The sequence below is a fragment of the Dryobates pubescens genome, chromosome 33 (genome assembly GCF_014839835.1).
Source record: "Dryobates pubescens isolate bDryPub1 chromosome 33, bDryPub1.pri, whole genome shotgun sequence".
Lineage (NCBI taxonomy): Eukaryota > Metazoa > Chordata > Aves > Piciformes > Picidae > Dryobates > Dryobates pubescens.
The window spans coordinates 7,476,541-7,489,947 of NC_071644.1; the positions used below are offsets into that span (position 1 = coordinate 7,476,541).

General features: G+C 53.9%; 1 protein-coding gene across 1 annotated transcript in view; it reads right to left on the bottom strand.

Moving 5' to 3' along the window:
* MXRA8 (matrix remodeling associated 8) overlaps window positions 1-13,407 on the bottom strand; it is a 31,468-nt gene that overhangs the window by 1,664 nt on the left and 16,397 nt on the right. The window contains exons 6-9 of the mRNA XM_054175695.1: window positions 11,247-11,405; window positions 10,946-10,976; window positions 10,223-10,299; window positions 9,285-9,451 (exon numbers count right to left, since the gene is read on the bottom strand). Coding sequence (XP_054031670.1) covers window positions 9,285-9,451; window positions 10,223-10,299; window positions 10,946-10,976; window positions 11,247-11,405 — 434 coding nt within the window. The remainder of the gene's footprint in view (window positions 1-9,284; window positions 9,452-10,222; window positions 10,300-10,945; window positions 10,977-11,246; window positions 11,406-13,407) is intronic.

Genomic DNA, 13,407 nt, shown 5'->3' on the forward strand with positions numbered 1-13,407 from the left:
CACACCCCTCCAAGTGAAAGACCTCTCCGAGGGACACACACCCCTCCAAGTGACACACACCCCTCCAAGTGAAAGGTGATTTTGTTCTTTTCCAAGGAACTTGCAGGTGGAGAGAGGGGAATCAATAAACCTACCCAGGAAATCTCAGAGTGGCTGCCAAGGCCCAGCTTTGGCGAGTGGCAGAGTGCTCAGAGCTCTGCTTTTCCTTTGGTCAGCTCCCTTTCAGCAAATAATGATTTGCTAAGCTCTGAGACAAGCAACAGCCATCAGTGTAACTCAGAGGATGGCTTTCCTGACAGGCCTGCTCGCTCTCTTGTGTGGTAATGAAGTGCTCTGCTCTACAAATGAAGCAAAGGGTGAGTGGCTTTTATGCCTCAGGCCACTATCTGCTCCCTGCAGGGGTCAGCCAGACCATTTGCACTATCTCTGAGAGCACAGCACTAATAGCAAGAGATTTTATGCCTCCTATTTGTTTTCCACTCGAGTGTTAAAGCCTGAACTCAGCAAGAAGCAAGATGTGAGCCCTGATGGAGCAGTGGTGTGTTCTGCAATCCCATGTCCACTCATTAATTGGATTAGCTTGTGGCTCGACTGTGACATGAAAGTGGGTTCAAAGTGTGTTATCTCCTCTCTTCTGTGCTTGGGGGGACTCTGAGAGCTTTTTGTGAGTCACAGATCCATGGCTGTGCCAAGGCAGGCATCTGACAATGACACAAGCCATTGTGTTTCCAGCTGTTGAAAGTAAAAGCAAAGGCAACAGAGCCAGAACAGAGCTCTTGGCAGATTTAATCTCTCTCTGGACACCACCTGGGTCTCTCAGAGGGATTCAGGAGGTCATTAAGAGACCAAAGGGTTGGGAGGTAATATTTTGCCTGAGTCTCATACTGCAAAAACCACATAAAGCTCAGGGGCTCAGGAAACATGGCTTGGGCTAGAGCTGGCCTCTGGCCTGCTAGAGGAAGCCTGCCCTGCTCAGCACCAATCCATGGACTGGTTTGGGTTGGAAGGGACCTCAGGGATCATCCAGTTCCATCCCCCATGGGCAGGGATAAATCCCACCAGCCCAGGTTGCTCAGGGCCTCATCCAGCCTGGCCTTGAACACCTCCAGGGAGGAGAAGGCCTGCACAGCCTCCCTGGGCAACCTGTGCCAGTGCCTCCCCTCCCTCACTGGAAAGAATTCTTCCTACTCTCCAGTCTAAATCTGCCCTCTTCCAGCAGCTGCTCTTCATCTGGGGGCAGGTCCCATCTCATTCTCATTCAGTCCCCATGCTTTACAAGCAAACAAAGACATTAAACACTAGAGGGAAGCAGAAGCCTTGCAGTCCTGCTCGTCAGCCTCCTGGGCAAAGCTCCCCGGGGCTTTCCTTAACGCTGGATTCAACCCAGGGGGAGATGGCAGAGAGTATCTTCAGTGGCATTTCCAACAACCCTCTTAGCTGTGGAGGGTCAGAGGGACATTGCCCTGCAGGTCTGTAGGAGTGAGGCACTTCCCTCCCTTCTGCTGGGAGGGAGAAAGAGAGGACTAGAGGACAAGGTTCATGTGGGTGCTCCAGGAGGACTGCTAAAATGAAATCACCAGAATGGAATGGGAAGCATTAAGCAATGTTGGCAGCAGATGCCCAGACTGCTAGGAATGAAGAGTGTCTCCTCCTGTTCCAGTCTCTTTTCCCTCTAATTTGACTCTGTTGAGGAGACACTGGAACAGGTTGCCCAGGGAGGCTGTGGCTGCCTCCTCCCTGGAGGTGTTCAAGGCCAGGCTGGATGAGACCTTGAGCAACCTGGGCTGGTGGGAGGTGTCCTTCAGGGAGCTGGAGAGAGCAAGAAGGTCTCCCCTGAGCCTCCTCTTCTCCAGGCTAAGCAACCCCAGCTCCCTCAGCCTCTCCTCACAGGGCTGTGCTCCAGACCCCTCCTCAGCTTTGTTGCCCTTCAACATCTTTCCTAAACTGAGGGGCCCAGAACTGGACACAGGACTCAAGAACTGGACAAGCAGTCAAGAAGATGTGGCAGGTCAGAACATCAATGCTCCAGCCACGACAACTCAGCTCTCCCACACTTCTTTCTGGAGCCTTCTCAGTGCCAGTGATGGAGAAGCTGTCCCCAACTGCACCCCTGGGGCACTCTCCAGCATCACACTGCCCTGTGCTGCACACCTCAGCCATGAGTTCAATGGCTCAGTCCCAGCTCCTGCTTAATCACGACCCAATCCACTTTCCTTCCTCAGCTTCTGGTTTTCCCCTGGTTCTCCAACCTCTTCCAGGCAGCTGCAGCACTTTTTGCTGTTGTTGTTGTTTCAAAGGGCAGAGTCACACCTGAAGAATGTCCCTGCAGCCACTCTCTCCAGAGCAGCTGAGCTGCAGAGGGCCCCAGGCCTGTTTCAGAACCTGACCTCTAGGCAACAGTGGAGGGGTTGGGGGCTTTTTGGCTTAGGGATGTCTAGTTGGCTGTTCATCCTGCTTCTCCCAGCTCCCCAGTGCTTCTTCAGCCCCTCAGAAATGTGTTCTGCCTAATGACTAGCAAGTCCCTCTCCACTCCCCCCAGCCTGTGAGGCAGGAAGGAAATGAGGACAATCTGGACTCCATTGCAGAGCACTTGAAGGCAATGGAAATGTTTCATTTCAGTGGTCTGCAGAGCAGGCCCTGGGGTTGCTGAATTAGCTCTTCCCTCTTCCCAGCTGCTTTCCTGGAAACTCAGCCCCATGGCCTACAGAGAAAGTAACAGGATGCCCCAGCAGCAAATAACTGGAGTTTGCCAGCAGACCCCAGTGGAGCAGCAGAAAGGATCAGCACTAAAGCATCCAGCACTGGCTAAAGCTAGGCAGGAAGACCTCAGTTTTCATCCTGATTGCATCACTTCAGGCAATTTGTAGATGCAAGGACAAAGCAGGCCTGCAAACACTGCTTGGGTGGGTTGGAAGCCCCCCAAAAAGACTCCACCCAAGCTCCATGTCCCAAGCCAACATGTGTCCCCTCAGGCCAGCAAAGTGGCTCCCAACAGCCACAGTGTGCTGTGGGTAATGGAGAAGAGGAGGCTCAGGGGAGACCTTCTTGCTCTCTACAACTCCCTGAAGGGAGGTTGGAGCCAGGTGGGGGTTGGGCTCTTCTCCCAGGCAAGCAGCACCAGAACAAGAGGCCACAGTCTCAAGCTGTGCCAGGGGAGGTTTAGGCTGGAGGTGAGGAAGAAATTCTTCCCAGAGAGAGAGATTGGCCCTTGGGATGTGCTGCCCAGGGAGGTGGTGGAGTCCCTGTCCATGGAGGTGTTCAAAAAATGTGGCACTGGGAGCCATGGTTTAGTTGTCAGGAGGTGTTGGGTGACAGCTTGGACTTGATGACCTCTGAGGCCTTTTCTGACCTTCTTGCTTCTCTGATTTTCACAGCATGGTGCTGCTCTGCTTTGCCTGTGGCATTTGAGTGGGGAGGGGGAAAAAAGAGGTGAGTTGAGATGTTAGGGAAGTGCTGTTGAGTCAGATGTTCCCAGCAGGACTGGCACCAGCTGCAGGATGATCTCACATTGCCCAGAGTATCTTTTCTTCAGCAGTTCTCATCTGGCTTCTCCTCACTGTGGAAAAATCTCCCCTGCAGGCTCTAGCAGGGGCAGCCCAGTCCCACAGCAGTACCAGGGTGGGTACTTCAGATGGGAACTTCATTGTAGATGGGCCCTGGCCCCATCTGCTCAAGAACTCATGCCCAGCACCAGCAGAGCCCAATGAGAAGGAACTGGAGCCCCTCACCCACTTCCCATTGTCTTCAACCCCCAACCTTTTTAACTTGTTGCACTTTTGGACCCCTGGTTATGTGAGAAAGCAGCCAGCAGAGAGTGATCCACCCCAGGGAGGAGGTGGCAAGAAGTGGCAAGAGAGCAGCTTGAGGAGGGCAGATTTAGACTGGAGATTAGGGAGAAATTCTTCCCAGTGAGGGTGGGGAGACCCTGGCACAGGCTGCCCAGGGAGGCTGTGGATGTTCCCTCCCTGAAGGTGCTCAAGGCCAGGTTGGATGAGGCCTTGAGCAAGCTGGGCTGGTGGGAGGTGTCCCTGCCCACAGCAGGGGGTTGGAACTGGCTGAGCTTTAAGGTTCCTCCCAACCCAAACCCTTCCATGGATCTAAGAGACTGGCTGCAGAGTGCTCTCCAGCCAGGTAAGAGTGCAGAGAATACCTTCAGCACAGCTGGGCAGGCTGGTAACTAATCTCACTTTGCCAGCTGCCTTTCTTTGCCACTTTTGAGTTTCATATCCTGCTCTGATCCTTCAGATTCCTGTACCTGCACCCTGCACTGTCCATCCAGGCAGCAACACAAGCTGTTTCCACCAGTGTCCCTGGAAGAACTCTGTCATGCCAGCTGGGATACTACTCAGTGGGTGGAAGTCCTCCAAGAGCAGAATGTGCAGCAGGAACTTTGCAAGGTGTTAGTTCTGCAAGGGAAAGAGGAATTTGGGCTGGGAGTGAAGCAGAAAAGGGCAGCTGGTATTCCAGCAGGATGTTACCTTCCCTTCTGGACTAGCAGAATTCTGTGCTGTGAAGGAGGAGCCAACCTGCAGCTCTGCTGGATGGGTTGAACTCCAGCTCCAGCTGCAGAGCTGCTCTTCATGCTACAGCACACATTTGCCTCTGGGTCCCATGACCAAGTCAAATGACCCTGGCCCATGTGGAAAGCAGACTGAAAGCCCTGGGATAACTTCTTGTACCCAGTCTGCACTTTCTCTACACTGTGAGGATGCTCTGAGATGAAGCAGGCTGCCCAGCCACTGGGAGGAATGAGCCAATGCTGCCTAATAGCTTAGCACCTCCAAAGAGCAGGCAAGAAAATCCACCTGAGCTTGAAACTCCAGGAGAGTCTCCTTTATTTCTTACATGCCAGGAGAGTTACACAGCAGTGACCAATGGAGGCAGTCAAGTCACAAGAATAATGGAGATTACAACAAAGGAAGACCCAAGCTTCATGGAACAAGCCCTCCTCTCAGTCTGGAGAGGAAGCAGAGTGTGCACAGAGCTGAACACAGGGGGCTCTAATTCCAGCTTCAGCTCTAACCCCTTTTCAAGTCACTGCCATGCACCCTCTCCTTGCTCCACAAGTCCATACATTAAGTGAAATGGGTACCAGAGGCCACCCAGTTGGAAAGGAAAGAGGGAAACTGGGATGTTCCTCCAGGGTGCCAAACCTGCTGGACCAAAGCTTCCTTCTATCTGGAGATCAGGAAGAAATTCTTTCCAGTGAGGGTGAGGAGGCACTGGCACAGGCTGCCCAGGGAGGCTGTAGCTGCTCCCTCCCTGGAGGTGTTCAAGGCCAGGCTGGATGAGGCCTTGAGCCACCTGGGCTGGTGGGAGGTGTCCCTAGATGGTCTTTGAGGTCCCTTCCAATCCAACCCATTCTGTACCTGCCCTAAACCACTGCCATTTCTCTGCCCTCACTGAGCTCAGCACTCCCTGGCAGGAGAAGGTGAGAGGCTGTCACTGCCTTAACTAGCACAACAGAAAATGCATGTCTCAGGAGACCAAGGAGACAATACATGAGGCCAAAGCTGCCAAGAACCTGCAAAGGGGTGAGTCAAGCAGCCTGCCAGGATGCAGCATCCCATCAGCACAGGGAGAACACTGCTGGGGGTAACTCAGGCAAAGCATCTGCCAAACTTACACATTAAAAAGTTCCTCCATGAGAAGGGAAGACACAAAAAAGGCTGAGCTGAGGGGAAGGGAGAGCAAACCAACCTGTCTAGCACTGGCAACAGGGCAGAGTGGTCCTGCCTCTAAGCCTAGTGGTTACCTGCAAGTCAAGGCCTCTAATTTTCACACCCAAGATGAGCCACAGGCTTCCTGCCAACACTTGCCAGACCAAGTGCAGGACCTAAGAGGCTCCTCACCTGCATTAAAGAGTAAACAACCTTGGCTAGCTCCTCTTATTAAGAGGAAATGAAGAGAGATTATTTGTGTGTTAAGAAGTAAACAAACCAAACCCCTCCAGCTGAGAGCTGCTTGCTTTCTCTCTCTCTTTCCCCACCAGCCTGGGAGCACAACTGGCTGCCCAGCAGCCTTGCCTGGCTCTCTTGCAGCCAGAACTGGGCCATGCTGAACTGCACACTGCATGTGGCAGGCTGCTTTGGAAAGCTCCTGCTCTGCTCATCAGCCTTCTCTTGAGACATCACCTCCACTGGGACTGCCCCCTGCATCACTCTGGGGTGATAGTGGCACCTCTGCCCACCACCCAAACTCGAGCTAGGGACCAAAGCAAGGATGGGGAACTCCTAGAACACTTCCCACTGCTTGTTTTGCAGCCAGTGAGATACTGAAATGGCTCTGGAGCTGCTGAGGATCCCCCCTTGGAGCTGGTGTCTCTAAGCCATTGGAACTTGGCAAGTCAAGAACTCCAACCTTTGACTCACAGACATGAAAGGGAGGGAGGAAGACGTTAATGACAATTACTTGAGACTCTGCCACCCTGATGGAATAACCAGCACAGCCTCCTGCACCTGCAGCAATGTGCCTTGGGTTTCACTCAGGTCCAGCCACAGCAGAGCTGTCTGCTTTGGGGGAAGGGCAGGCAAACAGGCACCTGGGCCCAGCCCCAGCCCCTTCTCTCCACTGACTCCTGGCTCTGCCCAGCCTCAGCACTTCTTAGAGGGTGAATTTCAGGGAAGATAAAGGCAGTTCATGACCAAAACTGCCCAGAGAGCAGCAGAAGGGCTAAGCAAACTGAAAGGCAAAGCTCTGCCCAGCTGTGGCTTAGTTCCTCTCTACTCTTCTATCATCAATATTTTCAGTATTTGAAGGCATTAAAAAGAAAGCTCTCCACTAAGAGAGAGGAGTGTTAACATCTAGACACAGGTCATTCTCCACTCCTAGAAAAGGAGCAGTAGAGGTTGGGGACTGAGCTGTTGGAGAGCAGCTCTGGGGAAAAGGACCTGGGGGCTCCTGGTGGCCAGAAGGATGCCCCTGAGCCAGCAATGTGCCCTTGTGGCCAAGAAGGCCAATGGCTGCCTGGGGTGGATTAGAAGGGCTGTGTCCAGCAGGTCAAGAGAGGTTCTCCTGTCCCCCTGCTCTGCCCTGCTGAGGCCACATCTGGAATATTGTGTCCAGTTCTGGGCTCCTCAGTTCAAGAAGAGCCTCAGGGAACTGCTTGAGAGAGACCAGCACAGAGCCACAGAGCTGCTGCAGACAGTGGAACATCTCCCTGTGAGCACAGCTGAGGGAGCTGGGGCTTGGAGCAGAGCAGCCTGAGGGTTGCCCTCATTGCTGGGGATAAAGATGTGCAGGGCTGGAGCCAGGCTCTGCTCAGGGATGGCCAAGGACAGCACAAGGGGCACTGGGGGCAAGCTGGAGCAGAGGAGGTGCCAGGGGAACAGAAGGGAAAACTTTGTCACTGTGAGGGTGGCAGAGCCTGGAGCAGGCTGCCCTGAGAGGTGGTGGAGTCTCCTGCTCTGAAGGCATTCAAAACCCACCTGGATGTGTTGCTGTGTGACCTGCTCTGGGTGCTCCTGCTCTGGCAGGGGGGTTGGCCTGGAGGCTCTCCAGAGGTCCCTTCCAACCCCTACCCTTCTGTGACTCTGTGTGAAACAAAAACAAATCAACAATCAAGCTCAGAGTCAGGAAAACAGAGTTAGGCTTCCAGAGCTCTTTGGAGCTGATCCCCTTGGTCATTTGTGTGCCTTGCTTTCCCCTGGAAAATGAGGACATTGACCTCCCCCCATGCAGCAAAGGAGGCATTTACATTGTGCAGGGGTGCAGCTGGAGTGTGCAAAGTGCTGTGTGACAGTGCTTTACACCAGCCCACCAGAGAGCCCAAGCAGGCTTTGCTATTCTTGTGCTGGGGAGCACACAACATGGCCAAAGTGCCTGAGGGAATGAGGGCTGCAGAGTGGTGCTGCAGGTTGGTTTATTTAAAGCAGTAACATCAAAGCAAAAGGTCTGCTGATTCAGCTCATAAAAACTCAAACCTCAAGAAAGGAAAAGTGGGGGGGGGAGGGTTGGGAGAAGAGAAGAGGAAGAAAAGGCAACCCAGACCCATCCTAAGTGCACCCAAGACAGCCTAAACTCTGTCAAGAAGCATTTGCAAAGCCCCTTGTGTTTAATGGGGGGAAAGTCTATGTGAGAAAACCACATCTGGGGGAAGTGGAAGGACATGAGGTGAAGAAAAGGCATCTCTCTTCCATGTCTCTCTTTGGTTGAAGCTTCTGGGCCAGCCAGCAGCTTGGGAATGTCTTCATTTACAGTACTCCTTCCTGAAATCTGCAAGCAGATTGAAATGAAGGTCAGTGCCTGGAGAGAGAGCTCAAAGCATCCAAAGCAGCACACAGGGTGGCATGGACTTAGCCACACAGCCACCAGTGGCCATTTGCAGCCAGCCCTGGCCCCAAGACCTTCTGCACAAAGCCCACAGGGAGAGGTCCTGAGGCCAAATCACTGCACAGATCATCTCTGCACAACACCCTCTGAGGACTAAAGCAAGGACAGCAGGTCCAAGGCAACTCATGGACTCTCCAGACCATTCCCTTCTTGATCCTTTAGTCACACTTATTGTGCTCTAAATCCCCATGAAAGGAGCCATGGAACCTGCCAGCTGCTTCCAAGCACTGCTGGACAGAAGTGTGAGCCTGCACAAGAGGCATCATGCTCAGGATTAATACTCCCAACACTCAGGATTAATACTCATGATACCCAGGACTGAGGCAGGGCAGATTGAGACTGGAGGAAGAAATTCTGTGCAGGGAGGGTGGGGAGGCACTGGCCCAGGCTGCCCAGGGAGGCTGTGGATATCCCCTCCCTGGAGGTGTTCCAGGCCAAGGTGGATGAGGCCTTGAGCAGCCTGGGCTGGTGGGAGGTGTCCCTGCCCATGGCAGGGGGTTGGAACTGGCTGAGCTTGGAGGTTCCTTCCAACCCAACCCATTCTATGAATCTATGACTCCTGGATAAGGAGACTCAGCCCCTAGGGAAGCAGAGCTGTTTGCTTGTGTTGGATGCAGCTAGTGACTGCTCATCAGCCATAAATGAATTCAACTCCAAACACTTTTCTGCCCACTGTTTTCTTCTCAAGCACCAGGCCAGGACATTTTTGAGCTACATCTCCCTCTGGGGTTCCAGCCCAGCCTGCACTCTCCCAGCCCTGCCAGGCATTCCTCTTCTTCCAACAAAGAACCAAATTCCACTTGTGCCATGCCAGAAGCTTTTCAAAGCCTAATCACTGCTTGCATCTTGTGGCTCCCTGATGAAAGGCTAGGAAGGGACCTAGCTGCTCATTCCTGCTGCCATCTGCCCTGACCTTCAGCATTCCTCATCTGGCTGTGGCTTGGTCAGCTCACTGCTAAACTGTGTCCCCTCCCTCCTCCCTCCTTCAGCCCATCACAAGGTTCCTGCAGCCACCAATTAGGGTGAAGCAAATCATCATTACCTTTGTCTAAGTCGATGTTCTTTGCTGGGAAGCTCCTGGCCTGCTCAGCCTTCTCCTTCAGGATGTTGTTTTTGTAATCTGGGGCAGGGAGGAGGAGTGGAATTGAGCCAGCCATTAGAGCAGTAAGCTTCAGAGCCCAGGCAGCTGGGTGATCAGTCCTTCCTTCAAGCACCCTAGGCCTGGCCCCTCCACACCTCCAGGAGTAACTCATGGGCTTACTCAGCCACTCAGCAGGAAAAGGGAAAGCTGCTAGGACTTAATCTTTGCCCCTGGCTCTGCTCAGTTATGCATACTTCAGCTCCCTGCTCCTCAGAGGCAGCACAGACTCTTCCAGCCAGTGTCAGAAGCCCTGCATTGTCTATTTGCAGCTCACCTGGGGATGACTGCTGCACCTCCTCGAAGAATCTGCTCACAGCAGAGCTCTGCTGAGGCACAGAGGAGAGGGACTGGAGAACTGCCTTGGTTCTCTTTCCTACACTGCTTGAATTTGAGGAATCTTCTGCCCTAGATGCTGTCTTGCTCTCATCCCACACTGGTTTGCACTCCCTTGACTTTGCCTTTCAGGTGCATGGCAAAGAACTCCCCAAAGCTCCAGGTGAAACAGAAGCAGCTGTGCCTGGCTCCTGACCAACCTCAGCAACCAGCCTCCAGTTAAACTCCAAAGGCAGGAGTGCCCTCCCCCCCTGCAGTCCCTCTGCCTGCACTGACCTGGGGGCTGAGATTCTCAAGGCTGCCCTTTACAATCAGGAGCTTAAATCACTTTGAAAGGGGCATCTAAATGCTGCCAAAGAATCCTCACTTCTAAGGGGTTTGGAGCTGCTTTGGGGAAGAGTTGTAGCTGATGCATACCCAGCCTGAGGTCTTCACTTTTGTGCTGAGTCAGATCTGTGGTGTCAACTGTAAATTCTTTGAGGTTTACATCCTTCCTGAAAGAGAAAGGTCAGTGACAAATGGTGCTGGCACAGCTCCTCTCACACTTGTTCACAACTGCTTTCCTAACACCCCTAACCTCCCCTCTGGGGACAGGCTGAGAGAGCTGGGGTTGTTCAGCCTGGAGAAGAGAAGGCTCCAGGGAGACCTCAGTGCAGCCTTCCAGTACCTGAAGGGACTTACAGCAGAGCTGGGGAAGGCACCTTTCAGGAGTGCTAGGATGAGGGGCAATGGATTGAAGCTTGAGGAGGACAGATTTAGACTGGAGAGGAGGGAGAATTCTTTCCAGTGAGGGTGGAGAGACACTGGAACAAGCTTCCCAGGGAGGCTGTGGCTGCCTCCTCCCTGGAGGTGTTCAAGGCCAGGCTGGATGTGGCTCTGAGCAAGCTGGGCTGGTGGGAGGTGTCCCTGCCCATGGCAGGGGGTTGGAACTGGCTGATCTTGAAGGTCCCTTCCAAACAAAATCTTCCATTGAACCTATGAATTGTTGGGAAGCAAGGAATGAACTCCACCAACAGCCTTTGCTTGACAGAGCTGCACTCTTACTAACCAGGTCCTCAGCTGCTTTAGGCTCTCAGGGACAGCTGAAGGTCAGGCACAAGCTCATCTTTACCCCCTCCAATCCCAGGTAATGATACTTACTCTCCATATTTCTTCACATTGTACTCATAACCTAAACAGGGAGAAGCAGCAGAGTGAGCAGTGGGACCCAGGCCAGCCAAGCCCTCCCAGACACCACCCAAACAAGGATGAATGTGGCTCTGCAAAGAGCACACCAGGGGGGGACCCAGAAGTGGATCCCTGCATTGTGCCTTGCAGGAGGGGACCCAGAGGGGGATCCCTGCTCTCAGCACTGTGCTTTGCAGTAATTCTTAGCCATCAGCCATGGCCCAGCTGCCATGGGAGGTCCCTGCAGGCACCACAGGGCCCCTCCTGCGCTCACCTCTGTGCCGGCGCTTGCGGCTGATGAGGACGACGACGATGAGGAGGATGATGAAGAGCAGCAGGGTTGCCAGGACGTAGCCCAGCTGCTGGAAGAAGTGCATCCTGCTCTCAGGGATGATGACATTGATGACATTGTGGCCCCTGACAACATTTGGGTCTGATGGGAGAGGAAGAGGGAAGCAGGTTGGCGATTCTCAGGGCGCGTTCAGAGCCGGCACCCTGCGCGGGCCCAGAACGTGGCCAGAGGGAAACTCCTCTGAGCTGCACGAAGGGAAGGGCAAATGCTTGCCTAACTTACAACCTGCTGCTGCACCTTTGGCACAGGGAAGGTGCCTGTGCTCCTCCCAGGACCACTACCCTTTCCCAGGAGCATGAGGATGTCAGTGACTGCAGTGGTGGGGGCAGGCAGGTTTCCCTTTGACTCGCTGATCTGAGAGGTCTCTTTGCAACCTCAATGAGTCCCTGAGTCCCTCCCTGCTGCCTGCTAGGGTTAGGGGTGCCACTGGTTGAGGGGATAGAGTAGGATAGGATAGGATAGGATGGGATGGGGTGGGGTGAGGTGGGGTGAGGTGGGATGGGATGGGATGGGATGGGATGGGATGGGATGGGATGGGATGGGATGGGATGGGATGGGATGGGATGGGATGGACCAGGTTGGAAAAGACCTTTGAGATCATGAAGTCCAACCTCTCACCCAACACCATCTGATCAACTCAACCATGGCACCAAGGGCCTCATCCAGGCTCTTCTTAAACACCTCCAGGGATGGGGACTCCACCACCTCCCTGGGCAGCATATTCCAGTGGCCAATCTGCCTCGCTGGGAAGAACTTCTTCCTAACATCCAGCCTAACTCTCCCCTGGCACAGCTTGAAACTGTGGCCTCTTGTTCTGGTGCTGGGTGCCTGGCAGACGAGCCTAACCCCCACCTGGCTCCAAGCTCCCTGCAGGGAGTTGGAGAGAGCAAGGAGGTCTCCCCTGAGCCTCCTCTTCTGCAGGCTAAGCAACCCCAGCTCCCTCAGCCTCTCCTCCCAGGGCTGTGCTCCAGACCCCTCCCCAGCTTTGTTGCCCTTCTCTGGACACCTTCCAGCACCTCAACATCTTTCCTACACTAGACAGCCCCACTGCACAGCCCCACTGCACAGCCCCACTGCACAGCCCCCCTAGAATCCCCAAGTCCTTCTGCAGGGTAAGCCAAGCCTCCTCTGTGTCCCTCACAACACACAACCACGCTGCTCTTCGGCTCCAGCCAGCTTCAAGTCTGAGGCAGCCCCTCCCTGCCAAGGGTTATAATTTACAGGGTGGGAGGAATGTGCAAAGCCAAAGAATGAGTTTCCTTTTAAATTAAATAATCAATTCAATAAAAGAAAGGAAGGGGGGGGGGGGAAGCAAACACAAAGGGGAAGCCAAGACTCCATTCCATCTGTGGGTGCAGCAGCTTTGCACTGCCACAGCGCAGCGAAGGGCAACTCAGAAACCTTTGGAGTGGAACATTTTTGTAGCTCTCAGATAAATAGGTCAACAGAAAGAGGAAGAGACTTCCCCCCCCACCCCCCCCTTACAGCAGGGAGAGGAATGGATAATTCCAGCCCAGGCACTGCAGATCCCTGAGGCACAGTGTGCTGGAAGAGGCTTTTCGCTTCGGAACGCGGCTGGAAGCGACACCTTCTCCCCCCACTAAGCAGGGAACAACCACAGAGCAGCAGGCAAGCAGCAGTGTGGAGGCCTGGCCACCATGCTCTTGGGTGTTCAACCTGTAAATTAGATAGAGGGAATAAGGGGGAAGAGGAGGGGAAACATCCCCAAAGCCCCAGTGCCACTTAGCAGATGTGTTCTCGTGTGAGCAGCGTTAAGGCTGGGAGCTGCTGCCATGGTGACTGCCTCTGGTGTGTCAGGCACTTTGCTTCCAGCATTGAAAGACACCACCCCAGCAGCAATAAAGTCAAGTAAGAGCCATGGATGCAGAGAATGGGGTGGGTTCCAACCCCCCCTGCCATTGGGGCCCCATCCAACCTGGCCTTGAACACCTCCAGGGAGGAGGCAGCCACAGCCTCCCTGGGCGACCTGTTCCAGAGCCTCCCCACCCTCACTGGACAGAACTTCTCCCTAACCTCCAGTCTGCATCTCCCCTCCTCCAGCTTCAATCCATCCCCTCTCATC